Genomic DNA, 13552 nt, shown 5'->3' on the forward strand with positions numbered 1-13552 from the left:
AATAATTATTAGGATGAGTATATTTAAATTATAATATAAATTTATGATATATAATTTTTTTATTAATATTAATAAATTATTTATTTATTTCTTGTAAAACAAATTGGGAAGTGTATAATACAACTAAATTAATCTTTCATATTTCCTAATATACAATTTTCAACTTCAACTTCACCTCCATATTGCAAAATTCTACCCCCACATCCTATATTTTGTTACTTCTATAGCCATCACAAGTCACCATTATTCTTATCCCATCCTATCACCTCCATCATTATACCATCACCATGATTACTATTATTTTCATTATTACTAGCATCATTATATTATTATTACAGTTACTCCCATTCTAACTGTTGTCATATTTACTATAAATGTTATTACTCATCACTTTTGATTGTCATACTCACTGTGGCCATTACTACTTCGTCTCTTATGGTTATCAACGTACCTTTGCTCCACTGTTATTATTATCATTGTGTCCATTGCTGTATACATATCAAGTTATTTTACTCAAAATTTAATGTACTTTCATCCATACTTATCTCGAATTGAAGGGTCCAAACAAAATTAGGACTTAACCTAGAATTACAATTGTACATTTAAATTTTTTACACTACTTAGATATAAGAATTATAATTATAAAGTAATTTTAATTTAGTTAAAATTAAAATTATAAACTACAATCTCAGTTTCATATATCAAGCAATTGATGTCTTGCTTTGAATTTAAAATGATGAGAAATTTTATGATGAAAATTGGTGTCTTGCTTTGAATTTTAAAATGGTGAGAAATTTTCTTTAGTTCTAATAATACAGGATCCAATTTCAAATGGCATATACGTAAATTCAGACCAAGCCAAGAGGATATTAGGAGCATAAGATGATAATATATGTGGTAAAGGTTTTTTCCGTGACACAAATGCATTTCTTATTTGTTTTGTTTTTTCCTGCAAAGATCAATGTCTCTGCTTTTCAAGTTTCTCTGCCGTCCTGTGATGTGTTATTTTTGAATGATCCACCAATAGAAATATCTGAGAGTTTTTAGTACAGTTTCAGAAGAAAGGTTACTTTCCAAGTTTCAAGGAGAAGGTAAGTGAAGGGTATGGCACAGTTCACTACGCAGGGTCGCTTAAAGATGCTCTTCAATGGTGAGGGTGTACCATCTCTTTTAGAGCACAAGGACCCTTTTCTCTATAAGTGTAGATCAGTTCAGACCCACAAGCGAAGAACAAGGTACATGGGTTCTTCTGCTAGAATTTTCAATGCATCATCTCTTAGTAGCAAAACCAAGCGTTGCAATGCGGAGGCACGCCCCACTGCTTGTAATGAGAGTGTTCGTGATGAATATGATGATAATGTTGATGTTGATGACGACGACGACGACGACGACGACGATGATGTGTTTGGGGGAGATGGGTTGTCTTGCTTCCGGGGTTTGGTGTTGGATATATCTTACAGGTTTTCTTTCAACATATATATATATATATATATATATATATATATATAGTCTTTTCTACTATTGATATGCATAGCAATGATTTGAAGTAGTGAACTTTTTCCATGAATAATTGTTGAGACTAATAAAAAATAGTTTCATAAATTTATATTCTATTTTAATTTTAGAAATATCCATATTCATTGATATCTTATATATTAAATAATTACTTATACAGGTAAAAAGAGTGAAGTATTTTGTTAACACAAATCTCACAAACAAATAAAGATATAACAAGAATTTAGCAAATGAGTCTTTTTTTCTTATTTTTTCGAAAAAAAAATATTAGTAGTTGTTTTTTATGAATAGGACCTAAAGTATTACGGTATTGAGAATTTTCTTTTTCTTGATGAGAAAGGGGTGAAGATTGGGAAAGATCACTTGGGTTGTTACAATTTGCGTTCTGATGCTTTTATGATTCATTCACAGTAGTTAATGGATTCTGAACCTCTCATGCTGGTTTGTCTATTAAGTTTTTGTTAAGTTTTTGTACTATTTTAGGAAGACTGCTAGAGTCGATGCTTTGGGAGTTTCATCCTAGGTTATTGATTGTGAATTTTAATGCATTGTTATGGTAGTAATTCCTCTATCAGGGGAAAAGTCCCATGGAAAGATGTTGTAATCCCATAGAAACGGTTGTTTTGATTATTTACCAAAGAGAAGGGTCTTGAAGCCAGGTGTCTTTTTGGAAGATTGATGAATTGATTTAGTATATGCGAGTATAGATGTAAAAATGCATATTTCTGCCCTTCCAGTTTTTTCCGCAATCTACAAACACTACAACAACAACAACCAAGTCTTATCTCACTAGCTGGAGTTGGCTACATGAATCACACAATATCGTTAAGTTTGGTCAAAAATCAAAATTTTAGAAATCTGGTTAATCTAAAAGTTTCTTTTAATAATTTCGTCAAAGGTTCTTTTGGGTTTCATCTACCTTGTCTTTACCAGACCTAAGAGTAATGCAATCTACTCTCTTTACTAGTTTCTCCAAAAGTTTTTTGCACATGACTAAACTACTTTAGATGATTTTTAGTCATCTTTCTAGTGTTAGTGCTACTCTAATATTCTCTCATATATTATCATTTTGTATTTTATCTTTTTTTGTGTGTCCACTTATCCACCTTAGCATTTTCATTTATGTCATTCCTACTTTTTTCTCGTATTGTTCCTTTAAGGCTCAACATTTACTACCATGTAAGATAATTGATCTTATTGCACTACAGTAAAACTTTCCTTTCAACTTGATAAGTACTTTATGGTTACAAATTATTCTTTATATTTTTTTTACTTTAACCACCTAGCTTGTATCCTGTGAATAACATCTTCATTAATTTTTTCATGATTTTGTATAATTGAACTCAAGTACCTGAAATTAGAAACCTATGACATAATATCATCTCCAATTTTAACTTTCAACGCATGATTCTCATTTTACTTTTTGCTAAACTTACAATACATATATTTTGTCTTACTTCTACTTAAGCAAAAACTTCTAGATTCTTAAGTCTCCTTTTATAACTTAAGTTTAACATTAATCTCTTCTTTTGAATCCTCAACCAATATTATATCATCTACAAAAAGCAAGGGATAATCTTTTGTATGTCATTTGTAAGCACATCTAAGACTAAATTAAACAAGGGTTTAAAGCAGAGCCTTAATGTGAACCTATTTCAATTGGGAAGTCCTTAGATACGTTTTTAGAAGTTCTCATCCATGTAATTATCTTTTCATACATGTCTAGTATAGCCCGAATATATGCTACACGAATCTTTTTTTTTTTTGAAATCTTTCATATCATTTTTCGTGGTACTCGATCATATTCCTCCTCCAAGTCAATATAAACTATGTGTAAGTTCTTTTCTTTGTAGTGATATTTTTTCATCATTTTTTATAAAAGATATATAGTTTCTGTTGTAGTCCTTCCATACATAAAACTAAATTGATTTTTTACAATCTTAGTTTCAGCCCGTATTTTGTTTGTGTATTTTTTTTTTGAGTGACTATTTTTATGGTCTAATTATTGTTTGCTATGGGGAATTAAGGTTCACTACCCAAGAGAACTTGCATTATTTGTGGTGTGGTGTGGGTTCTACACACACACATGTTTGTGTTTTTTCTATTTATTCTTTATTGTTTTTTCAATTAACATGCATAGAGTTGGTCAATTATGCATGCTTTCGAAACTGTGTTGTGTAATTTCTTCCTACCAGTTTGTATCAATTTTTCAGGGATGAAATAGTGTATCCTTTGTAGCCTCAGCATTTAGTGTGTGTAAATAGTATGAAATTGTGACATCTTATTTTCTCTTGTATAGTCACCAATATCAAGACACCTGCTCAGTTGTTTGCTTATGGTTCTGACTGCTGTCATCCTGCTCCAGGCCAGTAAATGTCGTAGGCTGGAAACGTGCTATATGTTTGGAGTTTATGGAGAAGGTCAGATTTTTAAGCTCAACCTTTTCAATTTTTGTGTTTGTGATGCATGCCATTAGGCTATTTAATGTATTTGTTGTCTTGAGATTGACATGGAAATGTCTAAAGTTTGCAATAGCATAGGCTTGGTTGATACCCGACTAAGCTGTGCCATAGCACAAGCAATAATGTATTGGTGGGTATTGGTACTTACTGTTCTCTTAATCTTAATGCAGCCATCATTTCCATTTGGAAGTAGAGTGTATTTGTGACTTAGCTTTCCTTTGTTTGCTTTGTAGTTGAATTTGTAATCTAAACCTGTTTTGTTTTCCAGGCCTAATGGTCAGTTTGCAAATACCAAGACACACACAAATACTGATTCCAGCCACAACTTTTAACTTTATCTTTCTTCCTTTTACATAAACACTGAAACTATGGTTATGAAGTTATGTTTTCAAATCTCTTTTCCAGGCTGATGTACTGGAGTATTATGCTAAGACAGTGAACTCCCCAAGTGGATCTTTCTATATACCAGCTGTCTTAAGGGTATGCACATAGTATTGCTTTTGGTTTACTAATATTTTGGCACTTGGCCTTCATTCTAGTAAAACTAGTAACTCTACTTTTCTATCAGCGTGAATATTTTTGTTTTTTATTATAAATTAATATCAAGCAAACATTAATTACTGAAAAATTTTGTTGCTATTTGTCCGCTATAATACTGATGAACTCAATTTTATTTCTGTAATTGGTACAGGTTCCTCATTTACTTCAGGTTGTTAAAAGAAGAATAGTCAAGAACAATCTTAGTAGAAAAAATATACTTTTTCGGGACAATTACACCTGTCAGTAAGTGGTCTATACTGAACTTGAATTTCTAATAGATCTAAGTATGCTTAATTACAGTCATTTTGCACAAAAAACTCCTGTTTTATTTTTATATATTTATTAGTTGGTGTTGTCAGTAGGCCAGGTTAGATAATCTAACTGCTGAAGGAAATTCAGGGCAGAGTCTTCATATATTTCTGTAAAACTGATATAGCTAAGATCATATATTCAATCATGTGTTAGGAAATAGAACAGAAAAGGTAGTTGCTTGGAAGAATAAAGGGAAGACAAAGTAGTTAGTTAGAGAGGTTTAGTTAGATAGATGAATTAAGGTAAGGGTTGGGAGAGGATTCAGGAAAATATATTTGGAGAGAACCCAGCTAGGGCTTCCTCGATTGGGAAAGGGGAAACCAATAGAGGAGATATCTTTTTCCGTGTTCTGTTCAGTCTAGTAATAAAATTATGCTTTTCTATTCCTTATTTCTGTCATGGATTCCTAAATCATGTCTAGATCATCGGAACTGTAAATAGGGCACTATATTACGTGGATGGATGGATAGTATCCACAATCTTTAGTGTTACAAATTTATTCAGGGACTGGCTGCAAACTTAGGGAGACAGAATGACAAAAGAGAAATATTTAAGCTTGCCAAAATTGGGATAGAAAGTTGAGATTTAAAATAAGTGAAATGTATCAAGGATGAAGAAGAAAAAATTTTGGTTACAGATCAAAACATAAACAACAGATGGAAAAAATATTTTTATAAACTTTTTGATAATGGACAATGAGCAAATGAAAATAAAGAAGGATTAGAAACACAAGCGTATGAATTAAATTTGACATAGTATCATAAAATTTGAGTTGAAGAAGTAAAAACGTCTTTAAGGGATGAATAATGGTAAAGTAGTTGGATCTAATAATATCCTTATCAATGTTTGGAAACGTATGAGAGAATAAGAAGTTGGTTGGTTTACTATGTTCTTTAATGATATTGAGATTTAAGAATATATCACGAGTGAAATAATACTTTGGTCCCTACATACAAGAACAAGAATAATATTTAAAATTGTGCAAATTATAGCGGGATAAAATTTATGAGTTACATTATGAAATTATAGAAAATATGATTAAGTATAGTCATCATGGTAGTTAAATCAAGATTCGAATCGTGAATTATAAGATTCATGACCATTATTAAAACTATATAAAAAATATTCTAATATAAAGAAAAATTAAATACATTCATATGTTTACACTTTATAATCAAATACTTTATTGTATAATTAATAAAATAAAATATAGTATAAAGATTAAAAGCACATCAGTTACAATGACATAAAAAATGTTGTAACTGCATAAATCATTCATATATATATATATATATATATATATATATATATATATATACTTTCAAATCAGCCACAATGACAAAAAAAAAAGATTGTGACGGTATAAATCATCCATATATACCTTCAAAAAATAATAGCAACCAGTTCTAGACCCTAAACATATTCAAAAGGTCTAAACTCCAAATACATAATTTAGTCATCTTTCCCAAGATCAATATCACTTAGTTCATCTTTTTTTTCCAATGGTAAAGATTCTTCTTGTTCTTGTTCTTCCCCTTCCTCGCCATCTCCAAAATATCTCTTGATTCTCTTCAATTTGACTTTCATCTCTAACTATAGATTTTTCCTTCTTATTGGCCCTAGCATTTAAGTTTCTTTGACTTATAAAATAAAATAAAAGCATTAAGCATCAATTGGACCTATAATTATACTATTTTTTCATTAAACAAATACCTGTCTTCCTTTTCTTGCTTGGAGCTCCTTCATCAAAAGTGAAACACTCATGTTTATCCATCCAAGAAGTATCAATTGGTAAGCAAGGGTCTTCTTTTTCAGTAATCTACTCATCATCTAGTTCAATATCAGACAAGTATATAGGATCATAAGTTTCTCCCTTCTCTTCTCTAGTCTTTTGTCTCATATCAAGTTGAAGATTGTACTTGATAAAAACAAGTACATTTAATCTTTGGTCAAATGTACTCCAGTTTCTTTCACAACCCGTAGCACTACATGTGAGACTTAAAATTATCATAGCTACTTTTGTTAGCTCTTTGCACTCTCTACTATAACTTTTCCACCAAAGTCTTATTAAAACAAAAATAAGATGTATATCATAGAAAGAACTTTAAAATATGAAAAAACCAATTTAAAACTACAAGGTTGCTTCTTGTCTCTAGTATCTTTGCCATGTTCATTCTAAAAAGTCCCTTAGTATTCTTCAATTTTTCAAATTGTTGATCAATAGAAAATCTTGTCTTTCTATTCGGAACCATTCTTTCAATTGTTTCATACAAGCCAAATAAAACCTCATTATCCGGATTGAATTTTTTGTCATAGTGAAACTTAATTAAAGAAGACATAAGACATACAACTTAGGTTATCCAATCTTTAAAAAAGTGTAAAAAACTTAAGAGATTGATGATGACTTTATTTACCTAGGATTGAGATAATAGGCAGCTGCATGAAGAGGCCTATATAGCTGTAAATTCCACTTAGTATCAATAATCTTCCACACCTTTTTGTATCTTGACTCTTGATTTTGAAAGTTTTTATCAATTTGTTCTTTAACTCTATCCATTGCTTCATAAATATATGGCGCGACTAGTTTTGAATCATCATCTACAAGTCTTAATACTTTTACAAGAGGAATCACACACTTTAAGCAATACTGAATGGATTTTCAAAATCTAGAATCACTCAAAACTAAATTCGTGACTTGCTTAGCTTCACTTTACTAGCATAAGAACTTTCAACCCATTTTTCTGAAGTAAACAGATCGAAGAACATTCTTTTGTTGCAAAATGCAATTTAGTGTAAGATAAGTAGTTGCAAACCTTGTTACAACTGGTCTTGCTAATTCTCTTCCTTTAGAATGCTGTCTATACAAGTTAAGGACCCATGTATGCCTATATATGTAAGTTGTAATTTTCTTTGCATTTGAAATTGTGTTAAAGAATATTGAAAATTGTCCAATATCTTCAAGCACCAAATCTAAACAATTAGCTGCACAAGGGGACCAAAACAATTTTGTCCTCTTCTCCTCTAGCATTTTTTCAGCTGCCACAGGGTTAGAAGCACCATCTGTCACAATTGGCACTACATTATCCTCTCCAATTTCTTCCACCATGCCATCCAATAATTCAAACATTTGTTTAACATCCTTGATAACATTACTAGTATCAACCGATTTTAAGAAAACAGTCCCACTTGGACTGTTAAGAAGAAAGTTAGTAAGAAATCTTCCTTTTCCATCTGTCCATCCATCACACATTAAAGTGCAATTCCACTTCTCCCATTCACTCTTGTATTTCTCCAAATTTTCATGGATGCTATCAACTACTTTTTTCAAAAAAGATACTCTTACTTCATGATAAGTAGGAGGTTTTAAACCCTTACCAAATTCTCCAACAGCTTTCAACATTTGAATAAAATGAGGATTTCTTACCAAATTAAATGGTAAGGCATTAGCATATATGCATTTGCAAATTTCTTGAATGACATAATTTCTATTTTTGAACATTGTATTCATTGTTTTTTGCTTTAGAGCCTTAGATGTCCCTTCCTTTTCTTTGCTAACAAAAAAATTTATTCTTCCCTCTTGATCACTTGCATCTTGTAGCTTCTTCAGAACACTCTAAACTATTTTCACATTTTTTCTTTTCTTTCTCTTCCAATAGTTTGATGAATATCTCCTTTATTTCATCTGTAACACTTGTACAGGCACTTACATTTTTTCTTGTTCAGCTAAATGATGTTTCATCCTTGTAACTCCATCCGAACAAGTATAAGAATAGTACTTGCATTTTATTAACAGCCTATATGGAGGGACACTTTCACAATATTTCCATGTGATATCACTCTTTTTTATTTTTTGGTAGGACCCATTAGTCTCCAACAAACAGCAAACAAAAATATTTGGAGAAAGACAAATATAAAATAGGAAGTAGGAACTATTGAAGAGGCAGGGACAGAGCGCACGAATGAGTAATAACTTGAGGGACCATAAAAATAAATGAAGGGAATACCAGATATCTAAAGTGAAAAGCACTAAAATAAAAGAAAAGTAAAGAAGAGGAGAACAGTGCAGAATAGAGAAAACAAAGGTTAGTTTTTTTTTTTTACCAACGTAATGTAATGGGTCTTGTAGGGACGGTTTCGCAAAGGTTTTATTAGGTGGGAACAGCAATTATTGCTAAAAAAAAAAAAAGTTTTTAGGGTTTTTAGTGAATCTGGTTGCGTCGACCCGACCTGATTGGTGCGTGACTTGGTTTGCAATTGCATCTCATCACGTCCCCAAATATCGCAATTCAAAATTGAATCTTACGATTCCGGCAGCGATTCCATCCAAAAATGATACTTACATACGATACAAATCGTTCAATTGTTGATTCGTGATATTTCACATGATTCACATTGCAAGTATCGCGATACTAACTACAGTGATAGTCATAGATTAAGAGAAGAAATTAAAATTGTAAAAAATTAATTTAGTTTTATGCTAGAAGAGTGTACAATAGAAGATATAAACTTTTATCAAAAGTTGATGAAAAAATATTGCGACTAAAAGGAAGATTTATATATGATTTTTTTTACTTCAAAAAGACATGTGATCATGTGTCAAGAGAAGTGTTATGAAAGACTTTAGAAAAAAAAAGAAATTCATATAATAGATATTATAGTTATATAAGACATGTATGATAAGGTAATTATAAGTATGAAAACTCCTAGACGCGTACCTAAAGACTTTTCTTTATGGTAATAGGCTTACATTAGAATTTCGCTTTGAATCCTTACATTATAGTCCTTATTGAGAAATTAAAATAAAAAGTTAATTCCAAACTTGAATTTTGGATGCATACTTCACAATTTAAGGGATTTTGCTTTAATAAAAGGAAAACAAAGTACATGCATTGTAATTTTTTTAATAAGAAATAAAATGATTATGTATTAGAAGTTAAAATTGAAGATGACATTATTTCACGGGTCTCCAAGTTTAGATACTTGAGATTCATTCTACAAAATGATAGAAAAATTAATGAAGATATTTCTCATATAATACAAATTAAGTGGTTAAAGGAGAGAAATACAATAGATGTTATTTGTGATTGTAAAATACTTATCAAATTGAAGAAAAAGTTTTATCACATTGATATATTAGTAGTTATCTTCTATGGTAGTGAATGCTAAGTTTTTAAGAAACAACACAAAAAAAAAAAAAGTAAGAGATGACAAATAATGAACAAAATAAAAAATGATTGTATGTATGACAGTATGAGAATATTGAAGTATCACCTAGTTTGAAAATAAAATGACAAAATCAGTTAAGATGATTAAAATGGATGACATGACTTTTAGTTTGGTAAAAAAAGATAGAGGGAGAGTTAAAAGAACTTTAGAAGAAAGTATTAAAAGAGATACAACAATAAATAATGTTTTGAAGAATTTGATTTTTGACTAAACTCAATAGTGTTGTGTGATTCATATAGTTGATCTCACTTAGTAGAAATAGGCTTAGTTGTTATTGTCGTTGTTGCAAACTTAGGAAGCTGTGTAAAACCAATTTTGTGATAGGTTGAAGTGCATATTCCAGTCAAAATCACAACTGGCCATGCTTTCATTTGTGCAATTAAGCTTATGCTCACATTGTGGTAAATTAAGTAAGGTTCTGGTTTAGTTTGGTTAGGAAATCCTAAATTTTTGTGTTTTTTAAGGGAAAAATTATCTATTTGTGGGTTGTGGCAGACTCGAGGCCTAGAAAAGAATTCTCTCCTTTAGTTTTGGGCTGCGAAATAGCACTCCTGAATTAAGCATCAATTAACAGAATTATAAGCTTAATCCAGCTGAAATGTATGTTTGTTTAGGGGTGGTTTCAAACATAAAATTCCTAATCTCTAGTTTGGGACAGCAAGACTAATTCACTTCATAATTTATGAGAATAAGCTAGTCTGGGTTATGTATAAATTATTATTTATTCCTTGTGGAAACAATTTTCTAGGATGAGTCTGTTGCTTCTGTAGTTGAGAACTTTGTATAACAAATGTGACCTCTTCTCCACATTTCATACTTATGGAGTAATTATCAGTCAGAAAAAACAGTTTCTTGATTTTTTAATTCTCATTTAAGTCTTTCAATGAAATTACCAAAAGAGCGGGATGCAATGGTGATCTTGTCCTTTTAAGTAATTAGGTTAGTTGAGCTTCAAGTCCTTCTCATATGATATTACCTTCACAACAGGTATTGCTCTTCACGTGAGAATTTGACCATTGATCACGTGGTGCCCACTGCATTAGGTGGAGAATGGACATGGGATAATCTAGTAAGATAATCTTTTATGCATATAGAAAATACTTACTATTTGATTACTTATGTATTGTTGTCTATTTTTCTAAAATTTATTATAATGATATTTACACGTGCACCGTAGATGGTTTTTCAAAACACTTTGTAGGAGTTACTGAATTTGTGAATGATCTCCTTATATAAAGCCTTTCTCTATAGCTTGTCAGAGAAAATCAGCATTTGAGTTTTTGTCAGTGACATTACAATTCATTTGTCTGTGTGATCTGTGTGTGTGATTATATACTGACAGAAGGCTTAAAGATATTTCTGCATGTAAATAGCTAAAGATAGATTTAATGAAGATGATACAATGATTGATTCAATGGCTATCATTTGTCTCTTCTTGGGTAGATTTGCCTAAAATATCATTTCTCAGGGTTCTGTTGTTATCCATTTGTTTCCAAAGAATTGCGTGTTTGTCATGGAAGAAAAGGAAACACCCAGCCTTAGTAGCACTTGATTTGGCCTTGGTTTGACAGAAAAGCTAAATTAAAATTTGAGCCATAATGCAAGTAGAAATAGAAAGCTTATGTTGACATGATTAAATGAACGTATTGTATGCAAAGACGATTGAACTTGACCTTTAAGAATGCATAAAATGGGTTTTCTCTTTGATTTCGATTAGTGTCTGGATTATAATTAGTAATCCAGTGCATTTCACTTTACTGCCATCATTATCAAAAGCAAGCAAGTGAAAACCTATTTACAAATGTGGAGTTTCAAGTGGCCAGTTCTTAATTGAATGAAAAGGGAGTGAGTCCAAAGCCCCGTTATTACATGTCAACTATCAACCTTTCACTTGATATAGAACTCATACACAGGATCTGCTGACAACAGGTGACTGCTTGTGTGAAATGCAACTCAAAAAAGGGTAAAAAAACTGTAGAGGAAGCAAAAATGAAGTTGATTAAGGTCCCAAAGGTACTGTCTACTTAACTACAACATATATACTTTCTTCATATGATGGGTTGGCATAAAAGGGCAACATGATGGCTACCAAGAAGGGGTTGCCAATGTTTAATTTCCAATTTTTAAATTGTTAATTGAAAACATAATACCTATGTCTACACATTCATGGGTTTCATGTTCCCTCTATCACTATTAAGTAGAATGCTGCTCTTGTTATTCAGGCCCCAAAGGACTATGACATTCTTGCCATACCTCTAACTGCTGCTGCTTTAAGAATGCTGTCAGTAAGAAAGGGAACACCTGATGAATGGCGTCAGTATCTAAGGTCTCCTTGAGTTAATCTTTGGTGGTAGTTCTATACTCCTGTATGTCATGCCATGCACACTAAATTTCCCCTTGCTCACCCAAAAACAAAATTAAAAGAAAAATAAATCCTTTAAAATTAGTAGAAAAGATTCATTGTAAAACAGTTCTATTCAATCCCAATGATTGTGTAAAATTTATTCATATTAAGTTCCTGTCAAAAGTTGTGTTAACATTGCCAGATCTCTTCTCTTAGAGGACTTGGTTTTGTAGCTGCTTGGTGGCACATGGCTTATAATATGTATATAATTGACGTATAACTAATCTGTTCTAAGATTTTACCCCTCTCATCTATTATGTTTGCTTACCCTTGTGAGTTAGAACTAGTTGTCATAAGTATTCAATGAGCCTCGAGGCCTGCCCTAACCATGTCTAGGGCAATCATCTCCTCATTCTAAATTTGAATTATTCAACCCCCCCTCCTCTATAAAGTTAGAAATGATTATCTTGTTTTCGAGATATAGTAGTCTTTACTGCACCCACATTCAATATCTTATGAGATGTGAATGGAGAGTTGGTCCGAGATCCGTACTAGTGAGTAATGTGTGGTGTTTAATTGATGGTGTGGATAAATTTTGAATCTAATCATAATGAACGGCTAAAAGTAATTATTAATTTATTTTAAACTACTAAAAACGTGTTAAAAATTTAATTCATCTATTAACTATTTGTATGCATGAATATGTAATTCATTCATTTAAAATATAGGATTTTGTTAACCTTAACTTTAAGAGCTAGATTTAAGCATTTATAAATAGAAAATTTTTATATAAAAAAAAATTATTATATTAAAATTATAAAATATAATAATATTTTTTTAATAAAATTTTATTATTATTAGTTACTTATTTTCTGTCTTAAAGATAGAGGTTAACAAAACTTAAAATATATTATATTTTATTTCTTAAAAAATTATGTTTATGTAATAAAATTTAATATTTATACACATTTAGCACTAGAGTCTAAACTTACTGTTAAAGATTTATATTTAACTAATAAAGTTTAAACTATACTTAATTTATGAATTATAAACTATTGTGGATGCTTAAGTATCCATTAATAATAAATAGTAATTCAATTTAGCCAATCTGTTAATATTTGTTTTTATAATTTGATGGGTTGGTGGATTTAGG

The 13552-nt window shown here is 30.8% G+C and overlaps 1 protein-coding gene across 3 annotated transcripts; it reads left to right on the plus strand.

Moving 5' to 3' along the window:
• Nucleotides 1-939: 939 nt before the first annotated feature.
• LOC113861293 lies at nucleotides 940-12596 on the plus strand. 3 transcript variants are annotated; one of them, XM_027494019.1, is made up of 7 exons: nucleotides 940-1460; nucleotides 3881-3935; nucleotides 4383-4457; nucleotides 4669-4760; nucleotides 11043-11124; nucleotides 11969-12068; nucleotides 12278-12596. In XM_027494019.1, exons 1-6 carry the CDS (start codon nucleotides 1105-1107, stop codon nucleotides 12020-12022), a joined length of 714 nt encoding a protein of 237 aa, XP_027349820.1. In that variant the 5' UTR covers nucleotides 940-1104; the 3' UTR covers nucleotides 12023-12068; nucleotides 12278-12596. The 3 variants fall into 3 exon arrangements, 2 of the variants coding, with proteins under 2 accessions (XP_027349820.1, XP_027349819.1); XM_027494018.1 differs by having other exon boundaries at nucleotides 11985-12068; XR_003504184.1 differs by having other exon boundaries at nucleotides 3815-3935; nucleotides 11043-12596.
• Nucleotides 12597-13552: the final 956 nt, after the last annotated feature.

This window comes from Abrus precatorius, unplaced genomic scaffold, assembly GCF_003935025.1.
Source record: "Abrus precatorius isolate BTA unplaced genomic scaffold, Abrus_2018 Scaffold3, whole genome shotgun sequence".
Classification (NCBI taxonomy): domain Eukaryota; kingdom Viridiplantae; phylum Streptophyta; class Magnoliopsida; order Fabales; family Fabaceae; genus Abrus; species Abrus precatorius.